Raw genomic sequence first — 21,219 nt, 5'->3', positions numbered from 1 at the left:
CCAAGTGTGACCCAACACCGGCCAGACTGACCCCTTGCCCGCAGTCTGACCTCGTGCCCCGCGTGCTGACCCGATAACCGCCGGTCTGACCACGTGCTCCCGTCGACAGCGGCCCAGTGGACGACCCGCTGGCCGAGTTCAACCGGCTGATGCTGCAGAAGGACCTGCGCGACGGCCGCGCCAAGCGGCGCTCGTTCTCGCCGCGCGGCCGCTCTTTCTCGCGCTCGCCGGCGCTGCGCGGCGACTCCCGCTCGCGCTCGCGCTCGCCGTCGCGTGGCCCCGTCAAGAGGCGCCCGTCCAGGTACGGCAGCGCCGCCGGAGCAGGGTGGCGGCGGCTGGGCTGGCGTTTAGGTCGCGGGAGGTGCTCACCGCGCAGGGGGGGGGGGGGGGGGCGGTGGGCGGTGCAGTTCGGTTGGCGTGCGCTGGGTTGCCGTGCTGGGCGGAACGCAGCGGGGCCCGCTCGTGTGTTGTCGCCAGTGTAGCGCCGCGATGTAAGCGAGGTGCCAGCTCTTCGTCGCTCTTCGCCGAGCGCGGCCACTTTGGTGGCGGCGACAAGTAGGTCACTGATTGCCTGACACAGGTAGTGCGCCGAACGCCAGACGGCTGCCCCTTTGAGCTAGGTTTGCGCCGGCCGCTCTCGTGTGCTCGGTGCTGGCGTGCAGCCGCCGACGTGACGTGACGGTCCGCGTGACGCGTGCCGGTGCGCCGCAGGTCGCCGCCGCTGCGCCGCCGCTCGCTCAGCCGCTCGCCGCCGCCGCGCCGCTACAGCCGCTCGCCGCCGCCGGCGCGCCGTCTGACGCGCTCGCCGCCGGCGCGCCGCGCCAGCCCGCTACCGCCGCCGCGCCGCAGGTGCGTCCCGCCGCCGGGAGGGGGCGGCCCGCAGACGGAGTCCCCCGGGGAACGGGGGCGGGCAGACGCTGGGACGGACCGACCGGCCGACAGGCAGACGTCATGGCTATACAATCATGCTGTCCCGGGGACCCCGGTTGTTGGAGCGAGGAAGGAGTGGGCTCACTTGGTCTTCTTTCAATGGCCACGTATAGACAAGACGGAGAAAGCATTCAGCCTGATGGGTAGGCGCGTGCTCTGCTGTGCCTTGGCGGTCTGTCGCAATGATGTGAGGCTGCTCCCAACGCTCGCTCCGTAAGCTTGTCATGTGCTGGCACGTGTAACACCCCCGTTGCGGCGACGCCCGGCGGCCGTCCCCGGCACCCGACTGACCCGAGCCGCCGTCGCCCGCAGGCGGTCGATCTCGTTCTCGCGCTCTCCGTCGCCGCGCAAGGGGCCGCGCCTGTCGCCGCCGGGCCTGCGCCGGCCGGCCAGTCCGCCCGACGGCTACGGCGGCGGCCGCGGCGGTCCGGACCCGCGTCGCCGTGAGCCCAGCCCCCCGTACGGCCGGGACGCTGACCCCGCCAGCCCGTACAGGTACGTCCGCCGGCGTGGCGGCCTCGCTGTCGCCTCGTGGGTTTATGTCTCTGCTCTCTTCTCAGCAGGTGATGCTAGCGCTCATAGTGCTCAATACTGTGCTCCTGGAAGTCAGTTACCGATTGCTTCCTACAGCACCGCTATGTGCGTGTTTGTCGTGACCAGCATGGGTGATAATGACAACGGCTTGCCGATCGACTTGGATTTATTTAATTACAACATGGTTGTCGTCAGTTTGTTCCTTAATTATGACACCGACCGGATCTGTTCGTGTTCTCGGCGCTAAACGATCCCGACCTTCTCCGTCTTCTTCACACGTGCCACAGCCGCAAAACGCACCTCCGTCACAAAAGTCTCGCGGCCTCCCGAGCGGGCCAGCTGACCAGGCGCCCTTCCCACAGTCGGTACAGGGGCGGCGGCGACTACTACGGCCCGCCGGGCGCGCCGGCGCCGCCGCGCGAGTACGGCCGCGACTACCCGACGCCGCGTGAGTTCGCGCCACGCCCGCCGCCCGGCGCTGACTTCTTCGCGCCGTCCGGCGCCCAGCCGGCCGGCTTCTACAAGGGCGGCCGCGGCGCGTTCGCGACGGCCGGCGCGCGCGGCCGCTACGGCCAGCAGCCGCAGCAGCAGCCGGCGCCGCCGCTGCGCCCGCTCATGGGCTACGACTCGGCGCCGCCGGCCGGCTGGCAGGAGGCCTTCGGACGGTGAGTGGGCGGGCGGCGCGAGCTGGAGGGCCGGCGCAGAGCGGCTGATGTGACGTGTGACGTGTGATGTGGCTGGATGTGGTGACTCCTCTCAGCGGCTTATGCACTCCGCGCGTGGCCCGCAGACAGTGATTCCGGACGCGATATTGCGCCGTGGAAGTGCACACCGAGCTCCTGTGCTCAGTGAGGGCAGCATTTGTCCTTGTGTTGCACGTCGTCTGAGCCCGGGTGGGCTTCCCGTGACGCCGCCGTCTCGCCCGCCAGGTACGGTCCCGAGTACGGCGCTGAGTACCAGAAGTACCCGCCACAGCAGCCGGCGTACCCGCAGCACTTCAGCGTGTACCGCGCCGAGGAGCCGCGCCGCGTCAACGGCCGCTACCCGGCTGAGTATGATGAGGTGAGTGGCCGCTGCCGTCAACAGTCACTGGCTGTAGCTCCATGAAGGTGTTCAAGGACAAGGCGTAAATCCTTGAAATCTGTGTTGCATGTGTTTTGAAGGACTGTCTAATCAGGACAGGACTGAAGGACTGTCGCAGACTGTAATCTGGCGCATAATTTTCTTGCACCATTGCAGAATGACCACAATATGGTCTCTCCTTCTAATTAACGCAACAACCACTGAAGCTTGCCGCCGTCGTCGCCGCCGTCGCCGTACCTTACCGTTTATTCTATGTCCGGCAGCAGTTCCGCGGCCAGGCCGGCGCCAAGCCGCCGCCCGGCTACCGAGGCCGGTACGAGCCCGAGTCGGCGGCGCCGCCGCCGCAGCTGGCCACTCGGCGCCGCTTCGAGCCGGCCGCCGGCGAGCGGCACGGCGCGCCCCGCGAGCCCTCCCTGCTGCAGCGCTACCGCGAGGAGGACCGGCAGCGGCGCGAGGCGCAGCGGCGCGAGGAGCAGCGGCTCGAGCGCGAGATGGCCGAGCGTGCCATGGAGGAGCGCGAGCGGCCGGCGCGCAGCGCGGAGCAGCGGCTCAGCCGGGGCCTGGAGGAGAGGGAGAGGTCGGCGCACAGAATGGAGGAGAGGGCGCGCTCGGGTCGCGAGGAGCGCGACCACTCGGGGCGCGGGCGCGAGGAACGCGATCGCTCCAGTCGCGGCCGCGAGGAGCGCGATCGCTCCAGTCGTGGCCACGAGGAACGCGATCGCTCCAGTCGCGGCCTGGATGAGCGTGATCGCTCCAGTCGCAGCCATGAGGAACGCCCCAGCCGCGGCCAGGAGGAAAAGCACTCTCGGGAAAAACATCAGGCGCTGCGCGACGCCAAGGATGGCAAGAAGAAACACGAGAAGAAGGAGAAGCCAAAAAAGAAACACAAGAAGGAGAAGGACGAGGTAGAGGACAAGAAGAAGAAAAAGGAGAAGACGAAAAAGAAACGTGGCAAGGATTCGCAGGAGGCGTCGGAGACGCCGTCCGAGCACAAGTCGCCGGCGCCGGAGGAGAAGGAGACGGCGTCGCAGCGGGACGCCGCCGGCTCGCAAGAGCGGGAGACGGCGCCCGCCGCTGCTGCCGCGTCCACTGCGCCGTCGAAGTCGGCCTCGCCACCGGCCCAGCGGACGGCCTCGCCGCCGGCCGTGAAGCCCTCGCCGCCGCCGGCCGGTGGCAGCCCGCCGCGGCCGGGCTCGCCGGCGGCGCCGCTGCCGGCCGCCGCCGCGTCGCCGGCCGGGCCGGAGCGGCTGGCGGCCGAGCCGCCGGCGCCGTCGCGCTGGGAGCAGGACGACTCGCCGTCGCAGCGACGCGCGCCGGCTGAGCGCGCGCCGCGGTCGGCCGAGCGGCGCACCGTCGTCAACAAGGAGACGCTGAAGCGCGCCGAGCAGGCGGTGCGCGGCAACCGACGCCGCGTCTACATCGAGCCGCCGAGCCCCGAGCGGCCGCCCGAGCCCAGCCTGCAGATCACCGTGCGCCGCGACGAGGCAGAGCGCCGGCCGCCGGGCCTGCGTAGCGCCGTGGAGCGGCCGCGCTCGCGCAGCGGCGAGCGCCAGTGGCGCGAGCGGCGCCCGCTCGGCCGACCCGACGAGCGCCGAGAGCGCGAGCGCAGGGAGCGCGACGAGCGCGAGCGCCGCGAGCGGGACGAGCGCGAGATGCGGCTGCGGCGCGAGCTGGAGCGCGAGCGCGAGAAGGCGGCGCTGGAGCGGCGTCGGCGCAAGGAGAAGTCGCGCGAGAGAAAGCGGCGTGACAGCCAGACGGAGGGCCACCGGCGGAAGCACAAGAAGCGCCGCTCCGTCTCCGAGAGCTCCAGTTCCGAAGAGGAGGAAGAGGTCAAGCCGCGATCAAAAAAGAAAGCCAAGTCGCCGGCGGCCGCGACGGATGGGACGACGCCGGCTGCTGGCGAGCAGGCGGAGTCGGGCAGACCGGCCCTTGAGCGGCCGAAGTCTTTCATCGACGAGCAGCACTTTGAGCCAGACTACGATGCGCCCGAAGAAGAAGGCGATGAGGCGGCGAAGAAGGACGCCCCGTCGGATGCTAAGCCGGCCGCCGAGAAGGCCAAGAAGCGGGCCAAGAAGCCGGCTGAGAGCTCGGACGACTCGGACTCGGAGTCCAGCGAGGACTCCGACTCGAGCGATCAGGCGAGGCGCAAGAAGCGCAAGAAAAAGCGCCGTCGCGACTCGTCGGACAGCTCGGACAGCGAGCTTGAGAAGCGCAAGAAGAAGCGCAGCCATAAGAAGCGCGACGAGAAGAAGCGCAAGGACAAAAAGAAGAAGCGCTCGCGCAAGTGAGCGGCGCCGGCCGGGCGAGCTGCGCTCTAGCTGTGATAGCGAACTGCCGGCGCCGGCAGATCGCGTCTGTGTTGGTACCGTCATCGTCCGTGGCCGCCGTGTCGGGTCAGCCGCGCGCTCTGAGCGGGGTAACGATGGTTCCTGCGATGGTAAGGGCGGGATACTGGGTGCCGCGCAGCGGCTCTGACCGAGCCAGCCGGCGGCGTCGTGTAGCGAGCCCGTCTCACGTACAGAAGTGGGCGGAAATGTGCTCATTGTTCGTGTGCGTGAGTGTTAATGTGTGTGTGTGTGTGTATATACATGCATATTGCATTGGTGGGTGTCTGTGTCGCCAGCCACACCTGTTAATAAATAATCAAAAGATCAGTGTGTGTGTGATGATTGAACAATCGGTCTGAGGAAAACGCGTGAGCTCGAGGTGGACATCGACCCGTCGGGGCTTATACAAGTCACCATTGAAGGGGCAAGTGGAATAAGTTAAAAGGAACCACCCTGACATTTGGGTTAAAGGCCTGGGGATTGGCTGACCCATCCACAGCTCGCACAAGCGGTAAGCAACTCTGGCGTCGGGCTTATGGGGGGCTCTAGATATCAGGCGTACAACAAACAGTCGGGCTCCCCAGACGCAAAGACGGAAGCCTGCCTGAGAAGAACGTTGGGACAGAGGCGCAACGCTACTGTCCCTTCCTCAGCTGTCATGCAAGTCGGCGTCTATAAAGACCGCATTAAGAAAGTGGGGCAACAGACGCATCCACTTTATAACGAGAAGCTTGATCACCACTCGGCGGTCAAGGACGTCTTGCCATCTTGTGCACTTTGGAATAGGAGGGACTAAACGGCCGACGAAAGCTGTTGACAGCCACATGCTCCGAGCCTGTGGCTCCGACTGACATAAAACCTTCACCTTTCAATGCTGCTTGGTCGATAGCCTACGCTCTCCAGAACATGGTAATCTTGGGTCAGGTCAAAGGTCACTACAAAGCCGGAAAATAGGGTTACAGACAGCCTCAGGCTCGGCGCCCATTGCACCGATCACCATCGAAGTTTTACCAATCGATGTGCGTAGAGTCGATATTTATCCTTTCCAGAACATGGTGACGCTGAGCCAAGTCAAAAATCATCAAAAATTGCCAAAGCCATCGAATCACCCATGCTCTGAGCCTGTGGCACTGATTGACATAATACAACTTTCACCATTTGATACCGCTTGGTCGATAACCTAAACTTTACTAAAACATGGTACCCTTGGATCAAGTCAAAAATCACCAAAAAATACAAAAAAGAATATGGGGGCTTGTGCGAGTATCGAGTATAGCGCGCGAGTAGTATTTAGACCGAACGGTAGGTGGCAAAGCGTCTCGCGGAGTACGGAAATACAGTCTAGTTCCGACCGCCGACTCGTGTGCGCCTTCGCGGAGACAGACTCGAACAGGGCTGTCTGCAGCCAATTTTGGTGATGTTGGCCGTTTTAAATGACTTCTGACATAACCATGCACTGGAAAGGAAAAGGCATCGACTATGTCACACTGATTGATGCAGGTTTCGTGGTGATCGGTGCCATAGACTCAAAGCATGGGTGTTCGGTATCGTTCGATCGTTCGTCAACACGCATCCGTCGGCTGATGCTGTATTTTGAGGTTTGGGTATCGGGCCAGGAAGAGGACATACGCTTCCTCTCCCTGGCGGCGCTCGCGAGACGACTGCCCGGTTATCGGGCGGCGCGGCCCCGCACAGAACACGACACATGTGGCGCAGTTTCCGGACTGGCCGTAGGGCCGGGGTCGCAGGGACGGTAAACTAAACAAAACATAAATCTGAAGGGGAAACGCGACAGGGGACCGAGAAATGGAGATAAAACAGAAGCTTAGAGTCAGGACAGCAAAGCCGACATTTCACAAAAGAGGGAAACCGTGTAAAGGCAGATTTGTACGGAACAATGGGTTTGTCTACAGCCAATTTTGGTGGTTTGGGCTGATTTGGTGGTTTTGGTGATCTTTGACCTTTTTGGTGAGGGCCAAATCTGGCGACCTCCACCTTCGGTGAAGGTAACCAGACTCCAGAAAGGTTGGGACGTGGACTATGGCAAATCGATCGGTGTAAGTTTTATGGTGATCGGTACTTTCGGCTAGGAGCCCAGGGTTGTCTGTAACCCCTTTTTCGTTCTTTGCATTTTAGTGACCTTTGATCTGACCCATTGTCAACATGTTCTGCAAAGGTTGGGTTATCGACCAAGTGACAGCGAATGAAGGTCTTAAGAAAATCAGTGGCATGGGCTCGGAGCGTGGGACTGTCAACAGGTTTGGTCAGCCGGTTGGTACCTTCCCTTTGCAGCGGTCCGACACGTCCTCAAAAATATTTAGTACGAGTTCTTACTAAGAGAAAGGCGTTTAGTGCCGATTTTGGCTAAAAGGTACGCTCAGATACCAAGCATCGCAGTCCAGCAACCCCAAGCTGAGCAGCGGAAATGAGATTGCATGGAGGTGAACCTCGATAATTTATTTTCGTTCGATGGGAAAAGAAAACCTTCACCATTTTGGGATATCAATTTCCATTTGATTTCAAGTTGTTCCTAGGACGCGCTGAGGTCGGTCGGTCGGTGGTCGTTGAGTCGGGATGGGGAAACGGTTTGGAGGCCTGCCTGGCGGAACTGTTGCACTTGATTTACAAAAGAGTATTTCCTACCGGATGAGTGTGATTTTGATATATCCAGGACTGCAGAGCCTTGGGTAAGATATCGTCTTCAGGGTAGTGCCTCGGACGGCCCAATGCTCTTTGGCTGTGGCGCATGGCCGAGCAGGCGGCCGCCCGCCACCTGGTGGTAGACGGCGTGAAGGAGGTCCCATGGTGGACAAAGCCCCAGTATTTATTCCATCCCCCGCACCACCCGTGAAGTAATATCTTCCCAAAGGCCGTGTAGTTCAGGACAGATGAATATCATACTCATCGGGTAAATATAAAACTTTCCATAAATTAAGTGCAGAAGTTTCTCCAGGCACGTTTCCAAACCGTTTCCCTATACCCGACCCACCGATCAACAACTGACCGACCTTGTGACGTCCTATGAACTGTTCGCAATCAGATAGAAAGTGAGATTCTAAAATGGTAAAGGTTTTCCACCATCATCAGACAAAAATAATCCACGCGACTCACCTCAGCGCAGCCGCGATTTCGCGCAAGGGTCTTAAAAACCGGCACACGACGCAGACACGCAAGTATTCCGAAACGGCCAGTCCAATCGCCTTGAAACCTTCACCAATCGATTATGTGCAATGAGGTGAGCCATGAGGAGGCAATATCGAGACCTGACCTGAGGTCAAACACCTCTAAAACGCGAAGGGAAAATTTTAGATGTAAATGCAGACAACTGATATCTTAGTGCCGGTAAGCAAGAATTTTGGACTTTGTGAAATTTTATGACCTTTGACCTGACCAAGGGTCCCCAAATTTGAAATTGCAACAGAGAATCAGGCATGAGGCATCCAATGGTGAAGGTTTCACAATGATCGGTAGAGAGGGCTCTGAGACCCAGTTGTCTGCATTTGCATGTAAAATTCTCTCTTCGCGTTTTTGAGGTGTTTGACCTCAGATTATGTCTTAACATTGCCTCCTCATGACTTACCTCATTACACGAAATTGATTGGTAAAGGTCTCAAGGTGATCGGACGAGCCGTTTCGGAAAGCTTGCGTGTCTGAGTCATATGCCAGTTTTTTAGACCCTGCCACAAATAAGCAGCTTCTTCCTTTCTCGCGGAAGTTGTTCGCACATTCTTCGGCTTCGTTTTCGGGGTTGGGGTTGCTGTGTTGTGTCGTGAGGGAAAGCACTGTTAGCAAAAATGCCAGATCCACACGACGACAACGTGTTTAGAAAGTTTTGCTCCGCTGTGTTCAATACTGTTGACAAGCCGGTTACGTGGTTCAGAGGTATGTGATATCTGCTTATGCCCATCTAGCCTCCGCGGTAGCGTGCGCAGAAAATGCGGTGAGAGGTATCTGTTTTCGCGTGCTTTACTTTTCTCAGTTGTTGCAACATCACTGTTAGCTAGTTTCACATGTTGACAAGGTTGTTTGCCAGTTTTCTTCCTAATGGGGAGCGAGCAGGCTGATAAGTTGGGAGATATGTATTGCATTGTTAAATGCATTAAGATAATGCAGTTTTCAGCGCAGCGTTGGCTACTCTTGTGACTTGTGCTGGATGTCAGTGTTCTTTTCCACCTGATCCATGAAATTTTAAGATGAAAATCAGAGCTAGCATAAAATGCATATCAAACAGCTTAGGTGTGCTCCAGTACTTGTACTTATTTTACCAGCATGTAGCATTCCATAGCATTCTTTTTATTCCCTTTATGTATTAATACCATGCCTTGCCATATAAGTAAGCCATATGTTGCTGATGCTGCTAATAACTGAAGTCATTGGTATTAAGTGAGACTACAATAGCTTGGTACACCACCCAAGGTTGTAGAGCAGCACTGTTTTTTTTTTACCTGGTTGAATCCATGACTTATATGACTGATAAAGAGGGATCCCAGAGTAAGGGACAGCTGCTCTCCCCCAGTTTTTATCACTTGCCCTTGTTTGACTTTTCATCTGCATACCAGGGCCTAGACCAGGTCTGAAGCCATTCAATTTCACACATCACATATCATAGTTGCAATCTGCCTGCCATGGATGCCTTGACAAGACATAATCCATTGGCATCTACTGTCCATGTCAGAGCTTTTGACCCCACATCTGTGTCTGGATTATAATATGATAGTCAGTGAATGCCAGGTAGCACATTTTGGTAGCTCTTCTCGCAGAGCTTTCTCATTTTGTATTGATGCTACTCCTCATCTGCCCCAGAGCGTGTAGTGGTGCCAAACCGGAAGGAGTACCCCTGGTACCATCAAAAGTTCAACCGGGTGCCGACCATTGATGAGTGCTACACGGACGACATGATGTGCTTCTTTGAAGCGAATGAGCAGTGGAAGCGTGACAGGTTTGCAAACCTTGGTTGGTGATGGAGCTGGTAAATGGGTTACAGCCAGGCCACTTAAGTGTGCACAGTGTGGTAAGACAAGACATTTATGTTGATATGCCATGCTTTAGTTCACTTGACCATGCTAACAAACACAGTTACAAGTTTTTTTATTGTTTTTTGTGTTCAGATCTAGCATGAGTTATCAGTGAAAATGCCCTTAGCTGATCACAAAATGATGAAGGCAATGGACCGCTTGATCGCCCACCTCGAACACGCATGTTGCGCTGTTCCCGGCCTGCTTGTGGGCACCTCACCATGCTCTTGGCGCGAGAAACCAGGCCGCTCAGCGACAGACCCACGCGCCAGCGGTCCCGCAGCGACCCCTGCCCGGGTACCACGTGACCCGGCGGCCGTGGCCGGCGTGCGCAGGCAGGTGGACCGCGAGATTGTGAACATCCTGCGCCAGCGGTGGCGTGACTGCGCCTTCTACGAGGGCGTCGACGCGCCCAGGAAGTGCGTCGACTTGGAGAGGATCTCCCAGGAGGCCGAGACCAACTTCTTCATCAAGTGTGAGTGGCGTGAGCCGGCGAACATCCGGCGGAACGCGCCGCGACGCGGCTGCCGTGACGTGTGACGTCACTAGCCGTCACTGCAGGCCGTGCCGTGCTGACTCTCATTCACACAGTTGGCAGAATGATCCTCTCATTCACACAGTTAGCAGAATGATCAGACCAGCTTTCCAGCACAGCAGCCAATTGCCGGAAACCTTACATTTGCGGGTGATGCGGATGTCGGGCTTTTTCCACTGTCTGCGTGTTCAGTGGGCGCAGCCGGGTTGCCGTGGCAACAGTCGTGTTCTGTCGCCGCGGACACGCCCGCTGACGGTGAGATCGGGTGGGCTGAGCCGACCGTTCCGCCTGCGGTCTGGAGGGGAGCCAGGCCCGCGCTGTGAACGTCACTTGTGCGGCTGATCACAGCTGCGGCTGGCGGTCGCTCGCGTTTCAAAGTTCTGCAAGGCGCGCCAATGCGTATGGCATTCCAGCATGTGACCATAAATCGTCGGATGCGTTCCATTTATCGCCCTAGCTCCGTCGCGCGCTGTAGAAACAGCATGGCGCTCGTCATGCGTCCCAAGACACTCACTGCTATCCGGCGCTTTCATTACTATCGTCTGTCTCCAGCGCAAAGTACTGAACCTTACGTTGAACGAAGGATGCATGAGGAGATGTTCCGATGTGCGGGGCGTTTTATCAACGGCGGAGGCATAAGCGATGTTCTTGATCGGACGCCGCGACCCGGGGGTGGACTGCAAGTGTACTCACCGGGGCGGGGGGGGGGGGCACAGTGCTGCTTGTTCACGTCTCCCTGTTGAGGTCGCCGTGAGGTCTTGCCACGCGGAGGCCTCGGCGCTCGCGTGCGCGGCGGAGCGACGGCACGGCTAGCGCTGTGGCCGCGCCCGCCAGAGGTCGCGACCTTGAGCCGTGACCCCGTCTCTGGTGACCTCGGCAGACGGCGACCTGAGCGCGTACGCCTCGGTCAAGGACTGCTACATGAAGCAGAAGCACCGCATGCTCTGGGAGAGGAGGCACGGGCCGGTGGGCACCGGCATGAAGCAGCAGGCCTAGGACCCGGCCGCCGTAGTCAGAGGATGCCGACGTCTCGCACGCCGCTGCCCGGTGCGCGCCAGTGGACGTGGGAATTTTGTAGATAACGGAGCGGCTGGTGTGTATATACATGAGGAAGATACGCGGGATGGTTTTAATGCAGTGCGATTGCGCAAACAGAATGACCCAGGTTGAAATGACCCGTGGGCGCAACCTGACCCAGGTTGCGCCCACGGGGCGGCCACGCCCACCAGGACGGCTTGAGGGATCAGTGGGCAGTTGATAACAGGTCTGCCTGGTGTGACGTTGACTCGCTCTTCAAAGCTGCGTTTACAATTTTCACCTCAAATTTGCTACGTTGTGCTACCGCAGAAATGTATGGACGGCTTGTGGTTTTACTGAACGCGCGCCGCAACGAAATATTTCACGTACATAGCAAGCCAAGCAGTACTGTAGGCATGTTGTCAATAAACTCAATGCTCCGGGCTGTTCCGCGCGTGGAGACGGCGGGGTTGGTAGGGTGCCGGTAGTGTAGTGGTCGGCGCGTCTGCGTTGACCACTGCGCGTCTGGGAAACCAGAGGTACAAGGTTCGATTCCCCGCGGTGCCCGCCCTTCCTGCCAGGGTGAGAGGCAGGCGACGCCATATAGCCTCAGCAGGTGAGTGCGTCGTAAAGCCCCAATGACATGGCACGGCGGGGGCTGGGTGCATAGGTCGGAGCAGTGTCATTGAAAGGATTGTTCCACATTGCAGGGGGGTTGAACTGAGATAATAACATTGAAGAGCTTTCTGTGCGGTTCGCGGTCATCCTCTTGGAAGTGGGCATAATCCTCTTGTCTCTGAGCTTGTGCAGGTTTTTTCGTGCAGACATTTTCAAGGTCATTCAGGCAAGCATGACGCCATCGACACGTCACGTGAGTACCGGCAGCTCAGTGGCCGTGTAGTGATCAAAGTCAAGGCAAATATGATGCTTGAATCGTCTGTCTCTCTCATCTGTTCGGATAATTCGAGGCATTAACGCTCATCCGTCGGCTTTCAGCGAGTTTATTTTACGTTAAGTGCAAGTTTCGAACACGATTCGGCTATTTCGAGTAGAGCCCTTTCGGCTAGCACTGATCTTTCAGGGCTATGCGACGAGCGAGAGTGGCTAACCGTGGGGCAGGACCACATGCGCTTGGGGGCCCAGCCACCCGTACTAAGCCCGCGCAGTGCCTCTGCGGGGTGTGCGCTAGGTGCTGGTCCCACTAGGGGGCTCTTCGGTCGCTGGTGGCTGGCGCATGCAGCGTGTTCCAACAAGCGGGTTGTCGCGGGTATGTATGATTAGGCAAAAAAGAGGGTAAAAGGGCGGATGTCTAACATGAATCACGTTGAAAGGCCTTAACACGAGCACATGACGATGTTCGGTTCCGCAAACACGCTCCAGCAAAACAGGTGTCCTCGGCAAATTGTTGTACCACAATCCGATCAGCCTGTCCGTTACAGTGGCTGTTCTGACAGGGCCTGTTCGTCGGAAGCTCTGACGTTATAAAGATGTTCCATGACGTGTTCAAACGATGCCCATGGAGGTTCATATTTTCTGAGTGGTCAAACTGTGTTGGCTAGAGCAGTCTTCATATACATTAGACGGTAGTAGCAGCCCTACTCGGAGGAGGAAAGCAGGAGGATGGGGATATAGAAGCGTTGATATTTCGGTAACGTGCTTTTATGGAAAGAAATAGCAGAAGTGAAACCAAAGTTGCCTGATAATTATCCTTCTCAATTTCTTAGTTTTTTTTACAGCGGACCACGCTTTTTACAAGACACACTTTTTACATTCTTCCAAAACGGATTTTGAAATACCTTCAAGCCATATTTCAATTTCGTTGGGCCGTAGGTTACCTGGTCTTCAACAGAGACAATTTTCACCCTGATTAGCTTTGAACAATCGTGCTAAGAGCAAAGAAACCTTCGAATCCACGATATTTTAAGCTTTTCGTGAAGCAGTTGATATCTACCATATTTAGACCGTCGAGCAGGCATGTTGTGTCATTTTAGTTATTTTAACACGGTCTTGTAGACATCCCCACATGAATTTGAATAACAGTACTACTGTTATTATATTTGCTATATATTTGTTATATATACTATTTTTTATAGTTATTATATATACTATAGGCAAAGCTGTACATATGTGCACTAGTTTTGAAACTGGCAAGGACTTGATAACAGTTAAGTGTTAAAAGTTAAACACACAAAAGTTAAGTGTCATTTTTCCTATTGCAATATTCATGTTCTTTCAGCAGTATTTTCAATTCAAGCTTTTTTGGTTATGTCCACATTGTTCTTTCTGAAAGTAACGCCGAGCACTTTTAATTCTTCAGCAAACGCGATTTCCCCTGCATTCGTCTGTGGAGTTTCAGTGCCGATCCCGATTTGAAGGCATTTTGCTTGTAAATGGTTAAGTTTGGATCGGAAACGGAGGAAAAGTTTGTTATCTAATTTGTCGTTCCGTTTATCAACACATTATCTGCCTTGAGTAATATTATTAAATCGTCAGCGAACTGCGGCACCCGAAATTCTTAACCATGTTTTTTTAATGCCGGACAGCTGCTGTGATTGTACTGTCGTGTGCTAGGGGTTCCACGACGAGATTAAAGAGACAGCCAGACGCTGGATCTCGTTGCCTTATGCAGTGCTGCATAAGCATTCATTGTTTTCGCCGAGGAACTCATCCCTTAATATACGAGCGAAGTATGTGGTAGATATCCCATATGTATTAAATGTTTGAGGCATTCTCCAAAGTCATACTGATCCAGGGCTTTAGAAAGGAAGCTCCAAGATACCGTTTCAACTGCGGCCTTGAAATCAGCTGCTACTACCAAACCAGACTTCAGTTATTCATTGAATCAACAAAGTCGCATACTAATCTGTTGTTCTCTGCAATTAAATGTCCTTTCATATATGCCGACTGGGTGGGATAAATAAGGGCGTTCTAACACCCCTGAGCCTGTTTGCGATAACCGCAAATATGATTTTAAAGTCGATGTTTGGTAAAGATATTGGTCTCCAACCCTTCAGTTCGTCTGACGGTTTACCTGCTTTGGGGATAGGAGTGATCATGCCTTCAAGATGCGAACTTAGCGGAGTGCTTGCTGTACTTTGTCTGAAAGCACGATAGAAAATGTTTCTAAATACCCCTAGAAATGCTTGAAAAGGTCGGAGGTGAAGCCTTTTGACCCTAGTGGTTTGCCCTTTTTCATTGCTTTAAGGTCTAAGCAAAGCTGTTGAGAGGTCGTTGAAGCGTCTTTAGCTTGTTTCTGCCGTGTCCTTAATTGAGGTTGTTGAAGCGTTTAAAGCTTGTTTCTGCCTTAACCCTAGCTTTCTTGTCATGTATTGCTATAAATACGCGGAGCAGCCTGAGCCATCGCTTCTGCCGCGGTATTCTGATAACAAGTGGGATGTGCATTAGGGTGTGTCATCGAGGGGGTGAATCTTTCGGAATCAGCTGAGACAAATTTTTTCCTTGGCACACGGATTAATGATAAACTTCCAGGTCTGTCGCACCGCACCAATGATGATATTCGTGAGGCGAGAGCAGTTTTTCTTTGATATTCCAAGAAAGCCGCATTCGATACTAGTGCTACCTATTTAACGCACTGGGATCTTCCTCCAACAAGCCTCAAAGCCGCCACTTTACGCAATTTTTCTTCCTGCATCCACCTCCCCCCCCCCCCGTCCCCTTCTCTCCCTCACCCCTGCGCACTTTACAAAACTACATCCCTGCAGCCTTACTACATTCAACAATAGCGTGGCCCCAAAAGCACGTGAGACGATTTCACTTTTGGTTTCGTGACGCCATCGTGCAATCAGCTGAAAGTGTTGACGATCTTCAGTATCTCCGCATATTCATTGCCGTTGCAGAACTTGCACTGCCTAACATGATCCCAATTATTTAGAGGAAAATCCATTTGATATATTGGTATCAACAGATGTGAACGACGTTTGGGAACACCTCTTGTACCTTTATATTGCTTTATATGTAATATGATGACAGCTAAAGGCGTTTTATCTCACACACGTCCACCGATCAGTGCGCTAAGTCTGAGATGCAACGGACAATGCGAGAGGCCTACACCAGCAATGCTCGGCCCCTTACCTTAAAGCCGCTACTCCTCTCAGCAGCAGGAAGCCCCGGATGAATATGTGACATGTGTCGCCCCAACGACCTCCGTTTACTGCTGAAGCTACAGCTAGGTTATTCACAATCCTCCCAGATCAGCAAGGCTACCACGCTGCTACCTTATGAAACTGACGATTAGCGACGTTCTTCTATCCAGCCAGCTTCTCACGTGAACACAACAGACAGCATCCCTCAGCCTTGCACCAAGCCCGACGCAATACCGCGTGGCAAGCAATCCAGCCCAGCCGTCTCAAATGGCACGGCGCTTGAAAACGCTGCGTAGCAAACCGATCACGTTCATCGCAAGATACCGCGGCCAGCCACGATTCTGACGAAAAGTAATAAGACTAGCTATTTGCTTCTTTTCTCTTTTTTAGAATGTGAAGTGAATCTTGGCTGGGAGATCTGTGAAAAGCAATGATCGGAGGGGCATTGGAAAATCACTGTGCCACCACTTACCTGTGACGTCAGCACTGGTATATTATAATTTGTAGTGTTTCTGTCAAAAAAACTATCCTGATGAAAGCTACTCCGTTTGGAATCATTTTATGGCACAACTTGCTCATTAGCGAAACGTTAAAGGTTTCGACAAGTGCTCTACACGTGCTCACGCTGCAAGCGTTAGCGAGTGCAGTCCAATACTAAGCATTGAATTTCGTCTCGCTGGGGTAATCGGTTGCAATATGGAATGGTCGGTTAAACTTTGCTTTCATGTTCGCAATTTCGTCATCAAAGTGCCAGTTTTTGTCGCTGATCATATTCGGTAAATTAGAAGTTTTTCGCCTCTGACTGGACGGCTCAATGGCAATGAGCCTCTGCTGTTGGCCCGGGAGATGGGTGTTCATAGAATAATCTAGTGCATGTAATACACCAGTGCGATTGGAGCGAAAGAGCTGGGGCGGTGTCTGGCATAATAATAACGCTTCAGGGTCAAGCGCACTTGTGTCAAGCGCACACACAAGTGCACAAGCGCACTTCAAGGTCAAACGCACAAGGGCTAACAAGCTGACGCAACTTGTTCTTACACTCAGCTTAGATGAACATAAGCGGCTCACATTGAGTACACGGACTAACAAGCTGAGCACGCTGAATGGCTCACGTGCCAAGGTGGATGTTGTGATAAAAGGATGTTCTAGCTGTAACCAGAAGAAGTCGTTAGCTACGAAGGGCGTTGCCAGGTAACAGACGGGCAACAGAATGACGTTGCCAGGTAACATGCGGGCAAAGCTGGAACAAACAAAAGTTAACAAGGTGATAGCAAAGAGCACATACCAACAGCGGATAATTACAAATAATTCCAGAATACGCGTTGCAACGGGTATATTCCAAGTACCCGTTGCAACACGTAGCCGTTACACACCGGGTCCTGGTTGCACACCCAGTGCAGCCCGCAACGACGTACTGTCGGGCGTTGCTCGTTGCTGCCCCCTTGGAAAATTGCGCGTGTCGCTCAGCTGTGTTAAGCCTGTGACAAAGCAGCAGACGCCCGATAAAGCCGGCCGCGCGGGGATCGGCTCACGAGATCTCATGTTGTGAACGCCATCCAGAGGCAAGGTGCAAGCAAGACATTTCAAATGGAAAATCAGCATTATATCAACTTCAAAGAGCGTTTTTTCTAGCTGTCTCATAGGTAAAAGAAGCAAAGAAAATGAAAACTACGATGTCATGTTCAGTTGAGCACGGGTGACTAAGCTAGTCACGCTGAGGAACTTGGCGATCGTACCGTGTTTTCAAGGGTACTTTTGGTTTTCTTTTTTCTCGCGTGATGCATGCTTAACTTACACAATTAATGTGTCTTGTTAACTTTCATGAAGTTTTGTGCGGTTGTCTGCGTGCTTTGGGGTTACTCAGTGATGTTCAAAGATCCACAACTGCAGCAAGTTGCGTTATTCTGTCTCGATACCATCCGATGCCTTATCGGATATTGAAAACAGACCGGTGAAATGTTTCCACCCAAAAACGTTAGCAAATTTTTACCAGGCAGCGTTCGAAAGAACGGTCGAAATGTGCCGTCCTCCATCCAGACGTGAATGTTTGATGCAACATTGACACAAACTTGACGATCGACAACAGCTGACTGAACCGATGGCGGCAGCCGTCCTTCAGCGACCTCTAAAAAAGCACCAGCCGTGTGAAACGTGCACAACGCGAGCGCTGCGTTGCAGCCTGCAGCCGGCAGTACCGTCCCGACCCGGGAGCTTCCATGGCAGCCTTTAATGGTCGCGCACATCAGCTTACTCTTTTCACTCCTAAAGCCGTGCACGTTTAACGTCCGAAGCCACATAACATGGCCTCCGCGTCGATTTCCGGAACATGATTTTGATGACCGACGCCAAACAAAACGGTAATGTTACCCAACGACAACATTCTCCGCCAAGGTACGGCGAGGAAGTGCATTAAAGCAGTGCTATAGTTTTTATCCCATCGCGTATAAGTCTCCTCCATGACGTTGAAAAGAAAGTGACTGAAATTCGGGAAATAAACTGTTTTGTGTGCTTCAGGTGAAAGATTCCCCGCTCAGACCCCTTAGCCTATTTCGCGAAACTACACCCCTGCGGTACAGACTTAATAACCGTGACACGTGACGGGTTCCCTACCAGATTACTCCAGCGTCAGGTCTGAAATTCAGGTGCATTTCCCAAGCAACGGCAAGACCAGTGCCCGAGATCTAGATCGGTCGAGGCCCGTGAGACCTGGTCTGGGAACCACATTGCACAGTGAAGGTCATGCATGGCGAGGAGCCCAGAATCGGCCTGGGGCAGTGCTCGAGGGGCCCGGAGAGGGGCATTCGATCGATTGCTTGATTGCCAGGCACGAAGGGCCGGTTGTAGGTCACATCAAAGACCACGGTCTGCAGAACTGGGCCCTCAAATGTCAGTCGGAGAGCCTCTCGCACCGTTTGGAGACACCCAAAGATAACGAACGGGTCTCTGTTTTGGTCAGAGACCGACAACGAACAGGCGACCTCATGCCAGTCTAAACCCTGGGAGCCTATTTCCCAAGCAAGGACAAGGCTGGGACCCGCGATTTCCATTGGTTGGGACCCCCGAAACAATGAGGCCTATGTGTCGGTCGGGGCCCACATTGCCTAAGACAGGATCCTGTGTCTGCAAGGGACCCCAAGTCGGCCAGGTTAGCATCCGTTGAATGGGCACGGAGACTGGATTCAGAATGCTAGGGGGCCTCTTGCGTTGGTTGGGGACCTCTGACAATGAAAGTAAATATGAGCATTTATGATGGGAGTTCATAATGAGACGGTGGAAGGTCATGTGCCAACCAGGGATTCCATTACAGAACGGGGAGCTCTCCATCCCATTTCAGCCCTGGGGCCCATCATGCTGAACTGGAGTTTCTGTGCTAATTATTGGACACGGGTCGATAAGGGAAATGTTTCGTGTCAATGAGGACTCCTGCGTCGATCCGGGTCTAAATTTCGGGTCAGGGGGCTCCAATGTCAGGCAGGCGACCAACGTGCATAAAGGGATGCCCCTGTATCGCCAAAAAGGCAGCCGGTGGGCACCCCGCATGGGGACGAGACGACCCTTCAGCCCCTGACCGGGAAGCACAATGCGACCCTCTGGATCACCCACTGGGATTCTTGCCCGCAGAAAGGCACGAGGTTTCTAAGTTATTACAAAGGGGGATCACAATGAGGTTCATAATGAGAAGCAAGGCCAACACAAATGAAAACGTCCATCCAGGGGTGTCACTTTCTATGCTTTTGAAGTGCCTGCCCCCTCCCTCCACAATGCTGACTTAAACACGCGCCCGGGTGGCCGGTTGGATGCCCTTCGCTCGGGTGGGGGGTTAACTTGATCCCTACTGAGATCTCAGAAACTAACAAAGCTAGAGACACCTAAATTCACAGGGTGTGTTAGCCTGTGCGTGAACTCACTTGGGTCAAAGTTTGACGTTCCTAGGTTATGACCGTCGGGACAAATAAGGTCAAACAACGTCAAACTCCAGGTTGGTGTCCAGAGTGTCCGAGAACTTAGACGTCTGTTCTATGTAAAACGTGAGATACTCATTTAAGGTCAGTAACTTTATTTTACCTTTCGCAGGTCATGGTGGCTACAATCATACAACACAAGCTTCGGGTTTTGTGTTTACATAACGTTGCGCCGTTCGGAAATTCAGGCCCGAAAAACCTTTGAGGGGTTAAATTATCCCTCATCTGTGCGGGTGTTCAGAAAGTGTTCCACATTAGAAGGTGTTGAAGTAAGCATGAGATGTGATGAAATCAGTTCAGTTATAAATATTGGTATATTCTTAAGTGAAAAAGACTGATCTAGATGGCACAATGTCTCAATTTAGTGAGTGCCAATGCGTCATTGTCCGATTGCGTCATGAAACGTTTGTATGACGTTGAGGCGCTACTAAACTAGCCGTGCGAGATTGCACCCTAGCACTCACATGTTGTGTCCCAACTTTCAAAAAGACGGTAGTAGCGGTAATGGCAGGACCCGCTGAGCTAAGGACCGTTATGTGCTGGTGTTTTGGGCCTTTCTGTGGTGCTCTTGCACATTTATCCATAAGTTGACGCAGATTTCTTGTAATTAGATGCTCGGTCGTGGTGTTCTTGTTAAGTTATTCGATTATTAGCGTCCATTCCGTAAAAAGTAACCATGTCCAATGTCTTAGATTGCGTAGCATATAACGTGATTGGTGTTTGAAGCTTATACAGCTTTCTCAATATTCAATGACAGACGTCCTTGAAATAATCCACACAAGACAGTTTGTACATCTCTGCGGGGCGTATGGATAAAGAGAGCAGTTTGGGCTTAAAGGGATTGCTTCACATTTGTGGAGGATTTTGAACTGAAATAGCCGTATTGGGAACGCTTTGGTGCAGTGCACAGTCCTGCCGTACAGCACCTAGACCTCTTTAATTTCTGAGCTGCACGCTCGCAAGGATAACAAACTATTTCGGGAAGACTATTTCAAGGTCATCCAGGCAACCATGATACCATAATATCACTCAAATCCTGTTATCATCCTGTCAATCAAATCCTGCTATTCCATTTTCTATGCGACGAATAAGTCAAAGACAAATATAATTGTCGAGTCGTTCGTATCTGGCGTTTGTGAACACAACTTCCAAATAAAACGACCATGGATTGGGTCTCAGCCATCGCTGTACAAGGTACAATAACGTAACGAGCAATGATGTATTGAAGAGCATATTCACTAAAAAAAGAAATTGTGTCGCCTACAGAGAGGGAGAGAGAGAGAGGGAAGAGAGAGAGAGAGAGGGAGAGAGAGAGAGAGAAGAGAGAGAGAGAGAGAGAGAGAGAGAGAGAGAGAGAGAGAGAGAGAGAGAGAGAGAGAGAGAGAGAGAGAGAGAGAGAAACGAGAGAGAGAGAGAGAGAGAGAGGGAGAAGATAGAGAGAGAGAGTAGAGAGAGAGAGAGAGAGAGGGAGAAGAAGAGAGAGAGAGAGAGAGAGAGAGAGAGAGAGAGAGAGAGAGAGAGAGAGAGAGAGAGAGAGAGAGAGGAGAGATAGATGAGAGAGAGGAGAGAGAGAGAGAGAGAGATAGAGAGATAGAGAGAGAGAGAGAGAGAGGAGAGGAGAAGAGAGAGAGAGACAGACGCACAGAGGGACAGAGCTGGACAGACAGACAGGCAGACAGACAGACAGAGAGAGACGGTTTATTGAGAAAGGCA

The 21,219-nt window shown here is 53.9% G+C and overlaps 2 protein-coding genes and 1 long non-coding RNA gene across 3 annotated transcripts; all 3 read left to right on the top strand.

Annotated features, from left to right (window-relative positions):
- The first annotated feature begins 2,090 nt into the window (after positions 1-2,090).
- LOC119096038 (uncharacterized) lies at positions 2,091-2,842 on the top strand. Its single transcript, XR_005093984.1, has 3 exons — positions 2,091-2,129; positions 2,394-2,526; positions 2,811-2,842. It is a non-coding gene; the product is annotated as an uncharacterized LOC119096038 (long non-coding RNA).
- On the top strand, positions 2,843-5,201 carry LOC119095215 (trichohyalin). Its single transcript, XM_037218084.1, has 3 exons — positions 2,843-3,692; positions 3,891-4,016; positions 4,146-5,201. Exons 1-3 carry the CDS (start codon positions 3,039-3,041, stop codon positions 4,833-4,835), a joined length of 1,470 nt encoding a protein of 489 aa, XP_037073979.1. The 5' UTR covers positions 2,843-3,038; the 3' UTR covers positions 4,836-5,201.
- Positions 5,202-8,597: 3,396 nt separating this feature from the next.
- Positions 8,598-11,543, top strand: LOC119095493 (NADH dehydrogenase [ubiquinone] 1 beta subcomplex subunit 10). The gene is made up of 4 exons (XM_037218331.1): positions 8,598-8,756; positions 9,678-9,813; positions 10,225-10,364; positions 11,305-11,543. The coding sequence occupies exons 1-4, from the start codon at positions 8,669-8,671 to the stop codon at positions 11,418-11,420; spliced, it is 480 nt and encodes a 159-aa protein (XP_037074226.1). The 5' UTR covers positions 8,598-8,668; the 3' UTR covers positions 11,421-11,543.
- The last annotated feature ends 9,676 nt before the right edge of the window (positions 11,544-21,219 follow it).

Source organism: Pollicipes pollicipes, unplaced genomic scaffold (assembly GCF_011947565.3).
Source record: "Pollicipes pollicipes isolate AB1234 unplaced genomic scaffold, Ppol_2.1 Scaffold_4219;HRSCAF=4965_pilon_pilon_pilon, whole genome shotgun sequence".
Classification (NCBI taxonomy): Eukaryota; Metazoa; Arthropoda; class Thecostraca; order Pollicipedomorpha; family Pollicipedidae; genus Pollicipes; species Pollicipes pollicipes.
The sequence above is the reverse complement of the archived record's forward strand: the minus strand, read 5'-3'. Positions and strand labels throughout refer to the sequence as shown.